General features: G+C 36.4%; 2 protein-coding genes across 5 annotated transcripts in view; one reads left to right on the top strand and one right to left on the bottom strand.

Annotated features, from left to right (window-relative positions):
* Positions 1–17,539, bottom strand: part of sni (SDR family oxidoreductase sniffer) — a 213,286-nt gene that overhangs the window by 55,441 nt on the left and 140,306 nt on the right. The window lies entirely within an intron of this gene.
* LOC150093899 (uncharacterized) overlaps positions 13,254–17,539 on the top strand; it is a 47,288-nt gene continuing 43,002 nt past the window's right edge. For 2 of the 3 annotated variants that reach the window (XR_016550311.1, XR_016550312.1), the window contains exons 1-2: positions 13,254–14,390; positions 16,163–16,221. Coding sequence is in view for 1 of the 3 variants with exons in the window: in XM_090412859.1 (XP_090268985.1) it covers positions 13,469–14,362 (894 nt within the window). In the remaining 2 variants the exon portion in view is untranslated. The remainder of the gene's footprint in view (positions 14,391–16,162; positions 16,222–17,539) is intronic. The other variant, XM_090412859.1, reaches the window with a different exon arrangement.

Below are 17,539 nucleotides of genomic sequence, written 5' to 3'. Positions count from 1 at the left end.
CAAATTCAGATGGAGAGAAGAGACTAGGAATAAGAAAAGTCTCATTGACTATGTTATTGTTGATAGTGATGTTTTCTCCCTGGTGCAGGACACCAGAGTGTACAGAGGATTTGAAATTGGAAGTGATCACTATTTAGTCTTGAGCAGGATAAAATTGAATTTCATATTGAAAAGAATAACATGTAAGAAAGTTTTAAAGCGAATAAAAGTTGAGCAGCTCTCAGATGTGAACTGTAGACTAAAATACAGAAATATTATTGAAAAGAAAATGAAAGAGTTTGAGAACAGTAATCAAACCTTGGAGATTCAGTGGCAAACCCTGAAGGAAACATTGATTGATTCTGCCAGAGAGGCATGTGGTGAGGTTGTGTGCAAGGATAAAAAAATCAGAACTCCCTGGTGGACACAGGAAGTTAAAGAGGCAGTGAAGGAAAAGAAGAAAGCATATCAAAAGTTCCTGGCAAATAAGTCAGCCTTTACTCTTACAGAATACAGAGACAAATATAAGAAAGCTAAACAGTGTGTAAAACTAGCTAAACAAAAGTCATGGGAGGACTTTGGCAAGAATATAGAAAATAAATATCAAGAAGGTGGCAAAATATTCTGGAGGTTGTTGAAGAAGCTTAGGAATGGAGGAAAGAGTGCTGTAAAAGGAATTAGAGATGATAAAGGTGAAATGAAAACAGGAGAAAAAGATATCCTTGAAGTATGGAGTAATTACTTTGAAAAACTGCTAAATGAAACAAGCAGTGATGACAGCACAGTGATAAAAAACACTGACCAGGCATGCAGTCAGGAATACATATCCATACTTGAAGTAGAAAAAGCCATCAAAGGCTTGAAATGTGGAAAGGCAGCAGGAGTAGATGATATTCGACCAGAAATGCTGAAGTATGGTGGTATAAAAGTCTTACAGTGCATAGTTCAGAAAGCCTGGACAGAGGGACGAATTCCCGATGATTGGAGTAGAGCTCTCATTGTACCCATATATAAAAAGGGAAATAAAACTGAATGTGAGAATTACAGAGGTATTTCCCTACTGAGTGTTCCTGGCAAGATCTATGCAAGTATACTTGAGAAACGGTTGAGAAGAATTGTGGAAGAAAAGCTTGGTGAAGAACAAGCTGGATTCAGGCCAAATATAGGCTGTCAGGATCAGATCTTCACTTTACGACAAATAGTCGAGAAAGCATGGGAATATAACAAAGATCTGTATTTAAGTTTTGTCGATTTGGAAAAGGCATATGACAAGGTGCCAAGAGAGAAGCTATTCAATACGCTGCAGTTATATGGTGTCAATGGGGCATTATATCAAGCAATACTTAGTCTTTATTTGAGTTGTGAGTCAACAGTTAGAATTGAAGGAAGTACAGGAAGATGGTTTAATGTTAAATCTGGTGTGAGACAAGGATGTACATTATCCCCTCTGTTATTCATTATCTATATGGATCACATTATGAAGGAATGTGGTATTAAACCCGATATCAAAATTGGAGATGTTAATGTCAGCTCTTTGCTTTATGCGGATGATGTTATACCTCTAAATAAATCCGCTACAAGTCTGCAAGATTCTCTGACTAAATTGAATAGCTGTTGTAATAGATATGGTATGAAGGTCAGCAATAAAAAGACAAAGACAATGAAAATAGGCAGAATCATTGAAAATGTCAACTGTGTTGTGAATGGAGAACCTGTGGAACAAGTAAAACATTTCAGCTACTTAGGCACAATTTTTACTGAAGATGGTAAACTAAATATAGAAATAGACAACAGAATCAACAAAGCTGGTATCGTGGGAAGTCAATTGAATAAATTCATATGGAATAAGAAAGAAATTAGTCGGAACACTAAATTAGCTGTATACAAGACTGTGTTCAAACCAATTTTAACTTATGGATCTGAGAGCTGGGTCAGAAGTAAAACACTTGACCAAAGACTAGAGACCGCAGATATGAGAGTCCCGAGAAAGATTAGAGGCGTGAACAGATGGCATCAATGGCAATATCATATTAAAAATGAGGATATTAGGAAAGAACTTGACATTGTCAGCATCCAGGAATGCGTTAGCAGAGCTAATCTCAGATGGTATGGTCACTTAAATAGAATGGGAAAGGAAAGATTAGCAAAACAAGTGTTCTCTGCCAGGTTGGCAGGAAAACGACCCAAAGGAAGACCAAGATATAGGTGGATTGATACGGTACAAAGTGCCTTAGACGATAGAAATATAAGATCTGATAATGTTTGGAGTCTTGACAAGTAACAGACTGATTTGGAGGAAAATTGTAGATAGGAAGTTAGTAATGATGTAATTTTTTCATGTAGTACTGTCATATCCTGTACACCCCTTGAGGGTACATGGCAGGAATTTGATGATGATGATGATGATGATGATCCTCATTATAGTCTGAAGCTTGCTTGATCAGTGGGTTTGGATGATTAATTGTCTTATTGAAGAACTTTTCAGCTAGGTCATGAAGAAGAGTTGTGATGTAGGGAATGCTGACGTCTCTGTGGATTTGGGAGTTTCTGATAAACCATGGAGCATCTAAACTCATTCTCAGACATTTGTTTTGTATTCTCTGCAGCTTCTGAATATTTGTCTTCGAAGTGTGACTCCACGCAGGAGATGCATAAGTTATGACTGGGCATATTACCATCTTGTATATGAGCAGTTTGTTCTGAGTATCTAATTTACTTTTTCTGTTGATCATGGGGTAGAGCTGCGTTATTGCTTTAGACATCTTTGAACTTACGTGTTCTATATGGTTGGTGAATTGTAGTTTTTTATCCAGAATTACTGCAAGATATTTGACTGTATTCTGCCATGGGACTTTAACACCTAGTAAAGTATATCTTCCTTGATTTGAGGCTTTTTTCTGGTGAACAGTATGGCTGAGCTCTTCTGTGAATTGGTTTGAATTCTCCAGTCCATAAACCACCTTTCCAGCGTGTGAATGCTGCTTTGGAGTCTCTTAATAGCCAGTTTTGGGCTGAGAGATCTGGCTAATAATGCAGTGTCATCAGCATATAATGCAGTGATTGTTGAGCTTGGGTTTTGAGGGATATCAGCAACACAGATAGAAAACAGCAAGGGGGCCAAGAGTGAGCCCTGCAGCACTCCTGCCAGAACCTTGCGTCTGGTTGATACAGTTTCATTTATTTTGACTTGCATGTATCTGTCTCTGAGGTAAGAGTGAATTATTTTAACTAGATTAATAGGTATATTGAATGTGATGAGTTTGTAGAGAAGACCTTGATGCCACACCTTATCAAAAGCCTTTGCAGCATCTAAAAAGACTGCAGCTGTATGAAGATTTCAGTTGAAGCCTTCGGAAATGTATTCGATCAGCCTATGGATCTGCTGAACGGTAGAATGGTTTTTTCTGAATCCAAATTGCTCATTTGGAATTATATGTAGTTGGTCCGTTTGTGATTGAAGTCAGTAAGGACTACTTTTTCTGCAATCTTTCCAAGGTTAGACAGAAGACTGATAGGTCTGTAGTTTTCAGGGAGTTCAGCGTTTTTTCCCATCTTTTTGATTGGTGTGACATCTGCTATTTTCCATGTTAAAGGGAAATACTGGAATCTGAGGATGGCATTAATTATGCTGACTAGATGTACAATGGCTTTTCTGGGGAGAAGTTTAATTATTCTGTTTGTAATTCCATCTGGGCCTGGAGCTTTATTGTTATTCAGGTGGGTTATAATGTTTATAACTTCTGTTGGAGAAGTGGGTGTGAGAGATTCTAGATCAACTTTTTGTTCTGTTATGGCCTGCCTAACTCGGCGGTGAATCTTGTAGATAAGATTGATGTTCAAATTTTCATATGAGGGGTTGCATTGACTTTCCAAGCTATCGGCTAGAGCCTCTGCTTTTTCCCCATCATTGTGAGCTATTCCTTTTGAGGTTTGAATTGGGGGTAAAAGTTGTCTTTTGGTGCGGAAGGTTCGCAGAAACTTCCATATGGAGTTGTCCTCAGGGTTTAATTTTGTTAGCTTAGATTCCCACTCCCGGTTTCGATGTGTCTGGAGGGCTTCACGTACTTGTCTGTTTAATTTGTTCAAATTTGCTTTATCTTGAGGAGCTCTTGTGTTATGATACAGCTTTCTGGCATTGTTTTTCAGTCTAATTAAATCCATAATTTCCTCGGGGATCCATCCACCCTAGTGGATGGATCCCCGAGTAAATCTCCTTTTTAGTATGAATAGTAGGGACTGGGCCAATGTGATCAGGTAAGATTCTGGTGAGTTTGTCCCAAGATATGAAAGAGTGGGGAGGGGAGAATTGTTCTTGTGTACCAAGTTTAAGCAGAATAGGGTTATGATCTGATGAAAATTCATTTATTGCTTCCAGCTGGTATTGGTATCTGATGTTTTTGAGGACAACTATGTCAAGTACATCTGAACTTCCAGTTGAGCTATGCTGGGTGGGCTCTGTGGGTCCGGTTACAACAATAGAATTTTGCGTTGCAGAATGGTTTAGAATTCGACCTTTATCATTGATTGTGGAGCTATGCCAGACTGTATGTTTGGCATTAAAGTCACCAGCCATGATGATGGAGTCGGAGAAGCCGAGAATGGGGTCCAAATCGGATACCAGCAATGGAATGCTGGGTGGATTATATACAGCGTAGATTTTGATATTGCCAGCGTTGTTGGTATTAACTTCAATGCCTGTTATCTCTAGGTTCTTGGTTTGGGGATTGGTCAGAACATTGTGGTTTAGATAGTTTTTAATGTATATAGCTGTTCCTCCTCCACTTCCGGTTAGTCTATCTGTTTTGTACATAGTATAGTTCCGTAATTTGGGATTATTAGCTGGCCTGAGATGTGTTTCGTTTACCAGTATTATGTCAGGATTATGCCTGTGAGAGATTGTAGTTCTAGGGTTTTATTGCTGAGTCCGTTGGCATTCCATGCCGTGATCATGAGAGAGTTGGGATGGAATTTTCTTCTATTCATTGTTGAGGGCTGTCAGAATTGAGTGGGTACCTTGTAGGAATCTTTTCGTGGAGGACAGTGAAGGATTCATCAAACTGAATTCTTGTAACATGGTAGCTAGTGAGGTAGTTAGTACTGAAGTTAGATTTGAGCCTATATGGTCATGAGATGGAGTAGCCTTTGTTCGTGCTGCCTCTGCATAAGTTTTAGGCATTTGTTTCCTTTCTTGAGTTGTTGGGCTACTGATAGTTTGGGCTGGGGTGTGATTAGCATGGCTGGCTTGAGCATCGCTGAATTGTGTTGGAGGGGTAGTTTTTTGTAACCCTCGGTTATTTGGGTGTGTAATGCATCCCTTGTAGTTTGCAGAGTGAGGTCCTCTACAATTTGCGCATTTAGCTGGAGTGGATCTTGGTTTTGTGCACATGACTGTCTGGTGGCCCTCGCCACATTTTAAACATCTGTAATTTGCCTTGCAGAGTTTTTGGGCATGGCCAAACCTTTGGCACCTATGGCACTGCCCAGCCATCGATTTCTTCCTTAGTGGTTCAGTAGAAATTCTGAGGCCACATATCGTTGTTAATTCATAAATCTCTTTCTGTGTCTTATCAATTTCTACGAGTATTAGTGGCATTGGTCTTTTATCTGCCCTGAGCATCCTGCTCACTTTCACTGGTGTTAGGTTCCGACTCATGAGATCAGTGGTGACTTCTTCACAGGTGACACCCTCAGTCACTCCGCGAAGCACAACCTTGAGATTTTTCTCGCTGGGTTAAGCAAAAGTATGATATGGGAGACTTTGTTATCCATTAGTCTTGTTAGCTATCTGTAGTCAGTGACTGAGGCTGGTTGGATTTTGACTCCTTCATCTTGATTTTTTGCCCAGGAATATGCAATTTTGTGTTCTCTAAGGGCTGTGGTGACAGTGGTCCATTTGTCCTTGTCCCTAAGTATTACTGGTGGAACCTTTTCGGTGTTCTTTGGGACTTCTAATGTACATGTGTCTTCATCCATCTGGTCTTCTATGATTCTTCTTCTTTGGTAAGTGTGCTCCCCTTGAGAGATGTTTTGACAGGGGGGGATTTTGGTGACAGAGCAGCAATGAGATCCTCTTGTGAGATCTCATTCTCCTCCTCCTCTCCATCATTAGAGTGAATGTACTCTTTTATGAATCCTGGCCAGTCAGTTTCTAATTTGCTTATTATAAATTTGAGCACTTCTAGAGACTGCTCCTTGTTAAGGAACTGGATGTGATCTTTGATGTTGTCCATCTCAAAGTGGCGATTTCCTGCCAGCAGAGATGGGTTAAAAGCAGTATAATAATCCCGCAGGGCCGGGGGCCTGCCAGCAAAGTATCCTGTAGACGTAGATGGACTACTAGCAATATATGATCCCACAGGGCTTGAAGCCTGCCATCAAATGTCCTGTAGACTGAGTTAGTCTACCAGCAATGTAGGCCTAGCGAATCGCGCTTGTAATTACAAATGACTTACCTGGATAAAGCACTATGGAAAATAAAGTGACTGTTTATGGTAGCAAGCAATTAACTACTATTACTAATGAATAAGCATAAATATAAATCGCTAAAAACATATCAAACCAATTCATAATTCATCATCAATAATACACGACACTAAATACTAACACACGTTTTGTTTTTTTTTTTAATAACGAAACCTGTGGTGCGTTCATAATTAGAAGAAACACACGTATAAACCACGGTGAAAATTATTTAATTGTAAACATTTCATCCTAAGTATCTTAGGACATCATCAGACTGATGATGTCCTAAGATACTTAGGATGAAATATTTACAATTAAATAATTTTCACCGTGGTTTATACGTGTTTCTTCTAATTACTAACACACGAGCCGCCATCTTAATGGCCACTGAGATCTCCATATTTATACTGTCGAAGATACCAGACTGACAATTGACATTTATGTCTTTAGGGGTGAAGCAAGATGCTTTTCATATTCCCCGCTATCTGTTGTGGTTGCAGTGAAGGTAAAATTTATGAGCAGAATGCTCGCCCTGATTGGGCATGGAGATTATGCATCACTAAAGGAGGCCAATATAGCTTTTGGTCTTCTATATTTGAATATGTCCGTTGGATCGTATGCTGTAGCTTGTTGAACCAAATCGTTGGGATGTGTGGACGTCTTTAGGAAAAACTTGGTGGCTAAGGATCGTAGAAAAGAGAAAATATAGGGAATATTTGTGTCTCTGTGGAGTTGAATGTTTCTAACATACCACGGGGCGTTCAAAATCATTCTCAGGCACTTGTTCTGCACTCGCTGTATTTTGATGATGTTAGCATTAGAGGTGTGGCTCCAGGCCGGAGAGGCATAGGTGATTATAGGACGAATTGTCATCTGGTATAGTTGTAATTTGATTCTGTTGCTGAGCTTGCTATTTCTATTAATTAGCGGATAGATCTGTGCTATGGCTTTAGATGCCTTTGTGCATGCAGACTTGGTGTGCTGATTGAAAGATAGCTTTTTGTCGAGAATTACACCCAGGTAATTTGTTTCTGACTGCCAGGGAATTTTAGTATTGAATAGTAACAAATCTCCTACAGGAGACATTGGCCTTTTTGAGAAAAGAACGGCTGAGCTTTTCTGGGGGTTGACTTCCAATCTCCACTTAGAGAACCAACCCTCCAGCTTTAGAATGTTTTCTTGAAGCTTTCTGGTAATGAAAAGGGGTCTGAGAAATCTGGTTAGAATTGCCGTATCGTCCGCATATAGGGCCAAAATGGAAGTCATCGGATTGTGCGGGATGTCTGACATGTATATAGAGAACAGTAATGGAGCCAGTAGAGATCCCTGCGGCACTCCAGCAAAGATGTGGCGCTGGGAGGATGTAGAACCGTTGATTTTTACTTGCATTGATCTATTTTGAAGATATGAGTGGATTAAATGAACCATTTTAGGTGAGATGCTGGCTGAGATAAGCTTGTGCAGGAGTCCAAAATGCCAGATTTTGTCAAATGCTTTGGATAAGTCTAGGAAAACAGCGCCTGTGCACTGGCGCCAGTTGTAGCTGGTTGTGATGTATTCAACAATTCTGTGGATTTGCTGGGTAGTACTATGGTGTTGCCTAAAACCAAACTGTTCTTTTGGAAGGATGTTTAGGTCATTTATTGAGGTCTGAAGTCGTGAGAGGATGACCTTCTCTGCAACCTTACCCAGATTTGAGATGAGACTGATTGGACGATAATTTTGGGGTAGGTGTGAGTCTTTGCCTGGCTTATGTATGGGAATTACGTCAGCCAGTTTCCAGGTGGAAGGAAAATAGTGAAATCTTAAAATTGCATTTATTATACTGGTCAGGTACACTACTGCCCTCCGGGGCAGAAGTTTAATCACACGATTAGTAATGCCGTCTGGTCCAGGAGCTTTTTTGTTCTTTAAATTTTTAATAATGTCATATATCTCAGCAGGTGATATTGATGCAATATGGTCATTGCTGGTGATAGGAAGTTTGAGTGAGTGTCTGACCTTGCTGTGAATCTTATGTATGTGGTCAAAGTCAAAGTTTCCATACGAAGGCCTGCATTGCTCTTCCAAGCTGTGCACTATAACCTCTGCTTTGTCCAGATCTGTGTGAGCAAGGCCCTGAGCAGTTAATATTGGGGGAAGGGATCTGCCTTTGTTTTTGGTATTTTTCAGTAGTCCCCAGATGGAGTGATCACTAGGTGAAATGGAGGATAACTTTTCATCCCATACATAGTCTCTATGAGCTTTCAGTGCATCTCTTACTGCCCCATTTAGTCAGTTTGAAGATACCAGGCAGAAGCATTAGCAAGGTCATCTCCTCCTATAGGAACTGCCAAACGGTGTGCCACCTTTTTATTAAATTACTCTGGATTTAGAGAAAGATATTGAAAGGTTATTTTTCACTTGGTCAGACTATAATAAATTTAGTTTAATCCTTTATCGAAATGTGTGCAAACAAAGTTTGCGCCTGAAAGTATCTTCAGGACTGGGGTAAAGTGATACAACACCAGGCTTTCAATATATATAAAAACTTTCAATATATATATATATATATGTGTGTGTGTGTGTGTGTGCTGCCTGGGAAAACATAAATATATTATATATTTGTCGTGTTTTTTTTTTTCTTTTATGATAAACAATAAAATCCAAGATGAGCCAGGATTTGCTGCTATATATATATTTATACTTTTTTTGTTGTTGTTGTTGTTGTTCTGCTAAGCTGCTTGATAAGGCTTCTTATTTTAAATTAAATACTTGTAAAAACCACAGAAATTAACCTTAAAATGTATATTTTGCAAGGATATTCAAACATAGTGGCACCTTTCATTAAGCAAATGAACCTATGTTCAAGCAGTATTTTGGTTAATGTTCTTATATATTAATAAATTAAAGACTTAATTCTGTATGTTAGTCAAGTAAATAATAGTTTAATATCCTACATGTTTCACTGACATTTTAGATCAGCATTTTCAAGGATACACTGGTAAGCAATGGAAAGTAACAAAAACTAGGAAACTAACCGACAATTCTAAAAATTATATAACGTTATCACTGTGCGTGATACGATACGCGTATCGCAAGTACAACGTTTTATTTGTTGAGATATTTATTATAATTTTCGTGAACGTTATTTAATATTATATTATTTAATACTATCTACTGTCGTTAGTTTTGTATCATTTAGCCATTACAAATGGTAAGCGTTAAACGGAAATTGATATGGCTTAAAAATTCCCGTAAAGAGCTCAAATACTAAATTTTATTAAAATCAGTGCGCCAGAATGTTATATGCTTTTGAGAAAAATGTATCTAATAGAGGACTTATAGATTGTTGCAAAATGCACCTGGAGAAAACTTGTAAAACGGCAATAGACATGCAATAAGTCAAAGGAGAATTTGTTTTCGTTTATGTCGTTAATATAATAATAAATAGGTTAGCCTTGAGCAAAAATATATAAAATGCTAAATTGCACGCTAAAAATTTTCGCCTGCCATTGAAGCATGTTTCTTAATTATTTAGAGATCGCTTCTCTCTCTCTTTAATAAACAATAAAAACATTGGAAGGGGAACAATCGTTCGATGCTGTTGGCACACTCTTCCTCGATGAGTCTTTCTCCCTGGAGGTGTCACATAATAATAATAATAATAATTTTTTTTTCTGCTTTAATTTTACTGCCTTATTCTGATTATTACCCGTTCGATCCAATGTTTTATCTGCTTGATGCATTTAGCTAATGGGAAAAACGACAATTTTAAAATTATTTTAGAATAAAAATAAATCCTCTAACGTTTTTTTATTCGAAAAGAGCGAGCTGCTTTAGCCCTAACTGATTATACTGATTATTTGAAGTCGATTGAGAAACTGATTCCTGTCCTTCTGCCATCACTGAAGGTAGTGACGCAGCTACGTGGGAAGGCTTTCCGCCCAGGGCGTCACTTCGCGTTTAAGAAATCTTGCCATACTGAGTGATAGACTTCGACAATGTCATCGACGATTATACTAACGAAAAAGCAAGAAATATAACATTTTAGAATGTTGGAATGAAACTTTTACTTCAAAAATAAACACAGTGTTTTTAATTTATTTCTCTATACGTCGTTTTGACTTTTTATAGTATTTTTGATGTGTATATTGAGAGGGGCGACAAAAGCTCTAGCTACACCACTGACTGAAGGTGAGCTGGAGGCTCTCGGCGAATCAATATTTTTTGGGGAAGGGGGAAACTACGCCAAACAATTGCCGCTCGATCGCATATAAACCCTAACAGATATATATTTCGCCTGCAACAGTGAATTCTAAAGTCGATTTCGGGCTATGGTTAAAAATCTGAATTTTCCAGGAGGAAACCCCACTTACTTGGCGAATACAATCAAAACTAAAATCTTTCTTCGGGTCAACGCTATGTAAGGACGTACTATTTACATGGTCTACACACGCCTGAATATATTAAAAAAAATGAGTCAAATTTTTTTGTTTTAAAAATATTATTAATATATGACACCTCCAGGAAGTCCAAAGACTCATCGAGGGAGAGTGTGCCAGCAGCATCGAACGATTGATTCCATTCGAAGTACTAACCCGGCTCAAACTTGCTCAACTTTTTGCTGAGCCATTAGTAGCAGAGGCTTTACCAATCGACCAACCTTTGCTGGCATCATATTTCATATATATGAGTAGAAACCGAAATTGTGATTTTTACTTGATTTAAAACAATTTCTCAAAATTTATTCCATGAAACTCTAAGAGCCCAAAAACGGAGTCTAAAACAGTTTCATGAGAAAATTTCGATGCCAGGGATAAAATATTCAGTAGGAAAGTATGTGTTGAAAACACTTATACAGTACAATACATAAATCCTCTAATGACTCTTATTACACAAAAGGGCTGGGTAGCTCTTTTTAACATTTATTAACTTTTTTGAAATCAATAGACAAGCTGGACCTAAGTTGTCAACGATATTTGAGTTCATGGCTAGTGATAGTCTTGAAGACTGGCATAGAGGAGTATTTATGGCAGACAATTGCCATCACATCGTGATTCTAAACCCTCGTCGTATATTATTGTCTAAAACAAAAGCTAATGTCGATTTTTATTAGTTGCGAGCTTGAAAACCAGAGTTTTTAAAGGAACACCCTACCTAGCTATGCCGAAGATCGACTAAACCAAAACTAGCAAAAAAAAAAACAAAAAAAAACTAGAAAATGGTACTCTTACTAGTTACTAGAAGCAAACTTATGTCTTGTTTGAACATCAGTGTCATGGAGTCAGCAAAGTTACAAGCCACCCAGATACCTCAAAATTTTGTCTTATATGAATAGTATTTCGTTTATATAAAAATTAAAATGCATTCATGACTATAATTATTATGTGACATCACCTTCACTACACCATCTACCACTGATTATACAGTATTTATAACTATTACTGGAATATTTTTCTTACTTTCTTCCACTCTTATTCTTTTTAATATTTTTTAAAAAATGATATTAAATTTAATTTACTATTCTTTGTAAAAATTTTAATTCAGATCGAAAATCAGAAGCATTATGAGCATTTTTGTAGTGTGAATGTAGGTTTCATTTCCCTTGTTTTGCTCTAACACACTAGGGACTAATGCTTACGAGTTTCGTTAATTTTGGCCAAATCCGTTTAGTAAAACACTGCTTAAAATAAAGTATTTTGTGTCAACAAACCAAATTAATTCAGAGCAACCAGACTAATTATTATTATCAAATGTCTCTCATGGTTCCTACATGGGCCTCTTTGGAGTCTCAGGACCCATCAACTGCACGTACGTTCTTTTGCCAGTCTGCCTGTTTAAGTGGAGGGAAGCCGAAGTTTCTCTCCAGTTAAACAGCAAAACAGGAGAATAAAAAAAAAACCTCTGTTATATTTCTGTATAAGAACGGCAAACTCACTGTCAACTGGAAAATCCCACAGGATGATTTCCCGAGTCATGAGATCCTTCATACAACCACTCTTTTCCAGTCAAAGGACTCAATGTCGTCTCAATCTTCCAACTGCGCTATTAATCACCTGGTTTATTTAATATTTGAAATTGGAGGAAGCAGAGTAGAGGTTAATGGACTAACTCTGAGGTAGATTTCAGTAGAATTACTATATGCTATATTATGATTGTTTGCTGGAGTTGGATTCAGCGGCAAAGCTGTTGCACGTAGCATTCGGTAATTCTACTAAGATCTATCTCAGAGTTGACCCATCACCTATACGTCGATTGAGAGGAATGTTGATGTGAGCAAAACAAAAGTTTTCAAGGGCCTAAACGAAAAGTTTTGTGTGGATGAGAATGGAATCATACTATTAGCTGCATCCTTTATCGCCCTTACCTCCTTATTCTCATCCTCTTACTTATAGTAACTATTAAAGGCATATCCGAAACGTTTACTTCGAAGTCCTTTAGAAAACTAGCAGCCTAAAGTAAATTGCAAGGACTGGAAACAGTGTAATACCAGACGCATGTCAGACTTTAAACGAAACAACTCAAAATTTAAATGGAATAAAATTGCTTCAGTTTTGTATAAATAACAAATTTAGAATAGACAATACTTTCTGTAACAAAATAGTCAACCACAAGATTAGCTTTCCGCCTATCCTTTGATCTTAAATGTAAATCAGTCGAATTAGGCAGAGATATTAGCTTGCTAAGTGATTTATCAGGCAAACTTGGCTTTAAAAAAACCCTCTACTAACTATTCTATTGCCATAGTAACAAGCCGCCGAATTAATTAAACTATTACTATATTGGTGGCGCATAGTCGCTCAACAATCATTTCCTCATGTGCGGACAAAATAAGAATTTTCGCTCTTTGCAAGGTGGGTCTGCTAAATTCCGTTTGAAGTTTATTATTTAGCGAAAATTTCTAATACGTGTAAAATGTAAAGCGGCTCCATTGTAAAACTTACGGAAAACTGAAGAACACCTCCTAACTCAGCATAATGTACTAAATTATCAACTTTTGTTGATTTGGGATTTCATACGGAATTTTTTGCATTTTCACAAAGAAATGTCCATTCATAAGCACAAGACCTTAACTTTAGACGAGAAGTATCGAGTGATTGATGCTCATGAAAACGATAGAATTCCTGTAAGACAACTAATGGAAGTATTTGGAGTTGGAAAAACGCAGATATACACCGCTTTAAAGCACAAAGGTGAAATCCAAGCACAGTGGTTTAGTAAACATAACGGCCACGTAAAGCTGAAGACGATAAGCGCGGTGCATGACAAGGTAAACATGCTGGTATGGAAGTGGGTTTTAGAAGCTCGTGCCCGGCAAATTGAGATTAATGGACCAATGCTAAGAGCCCAAGCCAAGAAAATTGCCGCCAAACTAAGGTATTATGATTTTAAAGCTTCTAATGGTTGGCTGGATAATTTTAAGAAAAGGTACAACTTGGTACTAGACACATCTTCTAATGCAGATTATAATAAACTACAAGAATGGGTACTCAAATTATGTTCTAAAAGAGTAAATCAGAATGAAACATCAGCTGCTGGATGTGATGAATCAGATTTATTGAGTTCGCGACCAAATAAACCGGCTTCTTTGGAAACAGAAATTCAGATTTCCGATGCCTCTGATAATATGAGTTCTCTACCAAAACTAATGAGTGTGTCCAATCTTAAGTCACGATCTTCTTCGAAATACGGCGGAATAGATAAGAACCTTATAACTGACTCTATCATGGAAAGTGTGAGCAACGATATTTGTAGCGAGGATGAAGAAAACAGCGACGCAGGTGAAACCAGTAAGCTTAAAATTTATAAAGCAATTCTTAATTTTGTTCATGCTGTTCAGGCCTTTTCTACAGCAATTGACGATCCCGAATTACTTAAGGTATTTTCTGCAGCACAGTCATTATTAGAAGCAAGGCTACCGGAAAAAACTGAAATTTAACGAAGCAAGATTATCTGTAAAACAAATAGTAAGTGGACCTTAAAATGATGTATGTGTGAAATAATAATACATGTGTAATTATAGCTTTTTCTCTAGTGATTAGCTAGGATGATTACAATAGTTTTGTGATTTGTGTAAAATGGGAGATAGAGTAATAAACAAGTGGACTAATAAACACCCAAGTATGATTGTGTGAATATGAATACTGTCTTGTTTAAGTAAAAGACAATAGAAAAATTAAATGTTTGAAGACTAACAAGAAATTATGCCTAGCATAATCTCTTGTTAGTTGATATTATGTTCTCTTAACAAGAAATTTCTAACAAGAAATTGGCTCTTGTTAGAGCCAACATAATATCACCATTATTAATTGTATTTTATTTAGAGTTATCTGAACATGAAGTTTGTGTTGCTCATATTTGATTTTGATTCTGTACTGGTATATAGCAAGCTTATATTTAATTATTTCATGGAAAACCTCTATTTGAATATTCATTCATTTATGGAACATCCTTATAAAAACACAAATAGTAAAATTGAGGTATACAGTCATATACACAATATTGGACAGTTTCCCTCTAAACATTAACTTTTCACATACATTTCATAAATATTAAAAAATATCAGTAATGGGAAGGGTAGAAACATATCCATTCTGTAAATATCCTATAGTTTATTTTTGTTTCTAAATCAATATTTGAACAGAAATAATAATAATAAAATCTCTGAGAGTAAGTATAGTTTTGTTAATATCTGCCAGAAAAACTAGTAGTTTTTTCTTTCCTTATATGCGGTATATTCTTGAAGAGGATTATCTTGGCCATCAACACAAGAAAATTGCATAATGCTTTTTCTCTGCATCACTAAACAAGTTCATGTTATAACAAGCACATTTCCCAAAGTTGTTCTAGAGAAGAATCATCTTACCATATTTATTGTTCAATAATAATTTGTTCCAAATTCTCTTCATTCATTCATTCCTTTCTTCTGCACCCCCTCTCCCTGTTTTTCCTCTTTCTTCTTCAGAAATAGTTTCTCTCAGAAGCTCAAAAAGTGTGCAAATTTTTAATCTTTTGTACCATTCTTCGTGTTCCTTTTCAAAGAGTTTAAAATCAATTACATCAGCTGGATAATATATTTTCAGATTCAGGTGTTAGCCTGGTGAAAGAAAAACTTATCTTTAAAACAAGCTTTACTATATTTTGATATAATCTATCTTTCAGTGATATTTTACCCAGATTCCTCTAACACCAAATACTAAAAATAAAAAAAAAATCGTAGTACAAAGCAAGATGGAGAGGGGAAAGGAACTAACTACAGTACAAGCAAATAATAATAATAATTGATTCCAAAATTCTATCCTAAAACATCAAATATTACCTTCTTTAGTACTGTTCACTTTCATAGATTGATTATTATGAGAGCTGTAAGACCAACTACAGAACAAGCTACTCTGTTTTTTGCACTTATTATTTTATTTTATTTTATTTTTGCAACAATAAAGAAATCTTTCATTCTAGTTCAGGCTTAGTGGCCTGTTATGGTCTCCAGCAATTTATAGTATTTTGGGTCTTGAGAAATGTAATGGAATTTTTTTTTTTTTTTTTTTTTTTTGGAGGGGGAGGGGATGAATCCTGGAGTTAACCATATGTTGCTACTAGAATTTTATATATACTTTGTCATACAAGTCCAGTTCATTTCATGACTTTTTTCTTATTATCTAATAATGTGTAAACATCTGTTCTGTTCAAGATTTCATTTTATTTCTCCAACAGTTAATCTTTTTCTTTTCCATCATAGATTGGAAACTATGATGAAATGCCAGAATTTCTCATCCAAAGTAGGACTCCACTATCACAGTTAAGTTCTCTATATCTTTAAGGCTCTTCAGTCACTGAAAGTAACAGGTCTCTAAGTATTGAACTAGTTAATGAAATTTAATTATTTTTAATTGTTTTATTTTCTTAACAAAGGTATGGCAACATCAGTTATTCTGTAGTGTAACTTGCGTTTGTGTGCATACTACACTATGTTGCTGCTTAGTAGTCTTTGCTTTCATAGTTAAAATAATAATATTTTGTATTATTCTAAATCTCCATAGTCATATGCCTCTCACTTCAGAGGCTATCTTAGACAACACAAAGTCTATATAGAATGGATATAATAAATATATATATGTATGTGTTACAGAAGATTACATAAATGTGAAGGTTAAAACATTGAATAACTAAAAATTGAACTGCAAAAACAAAAGATTGCAAGCTGTATATTATACCGATGGGACTGCAATGTAAGAAAGAAATTGAGCGCAAGGATTTGGGAGTTTAACTGAATAATTTTACTTTATTACTAAAGTTATTACTCATACACATTAGTAACCATACTAATGTGTGTGAGTAATATCCATTAATGCCCTTAGACACATCCATCAACTCTAAGCAAAGGATATAATGACTGCCAGTTCATTTAGTAAAGTGTACTAAATAAGAATATTAAGTGGACTAAATAAGTGTACTAAAAGAGGGATACTAACTTCCTTATATCCCTCCTTAAAGCTTTGAGCCATATCTGGACTACTCTGTTCAGATTTAATCTCCTGGGATTCTTGAAAATGAACTGATGAAGAGGATTCAAATATGACTGACTAAAACAGTCTGAATGATTCTATGAGGATAGACTGTTTTGAGAGTTACAAAAACTCTTTGATAAGTAGAACAGAGAGAGAGAGGGGGATAGGTGGGTTACTATTAGAAGTTGAACAAAAGTGTGGTTAGCACCATTGTTTGAGGCCTAGATTTTTTTTTATGAGGATTTGTGAATGAGTGAAATGGGTTACCAGAGACGATCGAGTTTAATGAGAGCCATGGTAGGCATTGTGGGAATAATGGTTATTGTATCTCACAGTGAGTTTTGGGACACCATAGATGCCTGGTTAATGACAGCATTAATGCATGACTTCATGGAAGCCTGCTAATAATAATAATATTATTATTATATTCCTATCTGTGCTGATTGTTTTCTTATATATATGGATGATTAACTTTTTAAACAGACTTGTTTGTGAGGATGTTCAAATAATCAGTTTTTAATCTTAATTCTTTGTAGTGTACATAACATTTGAAGAAATTAGCTGAGCAGGGTATAAAGAATCCCAAAGAGTTTTTTTGTTTTGTTATG

Source organism: Typopeltis vanoorti, chromosome 23 (genome assembly GCF_054136105.1).
Source record: "Typopeltis vanoorti isolate ZY-2024b chromosome 23, IOZ_Tvanoo_1.0, whole genome shotgun sequence".
Lineage (NCBI taxonomy): Eukaryota > Metazoa > Arthropoda > Arachnida > Uropygi > Thelyphonidae > Typopeltis > Typopeltis vanoorti.
The sequence above is the reverse complement of the archived record's forward strand: the minus strand, read 5'-3'. Positions and strand labels throughout refer to the sequence as shown.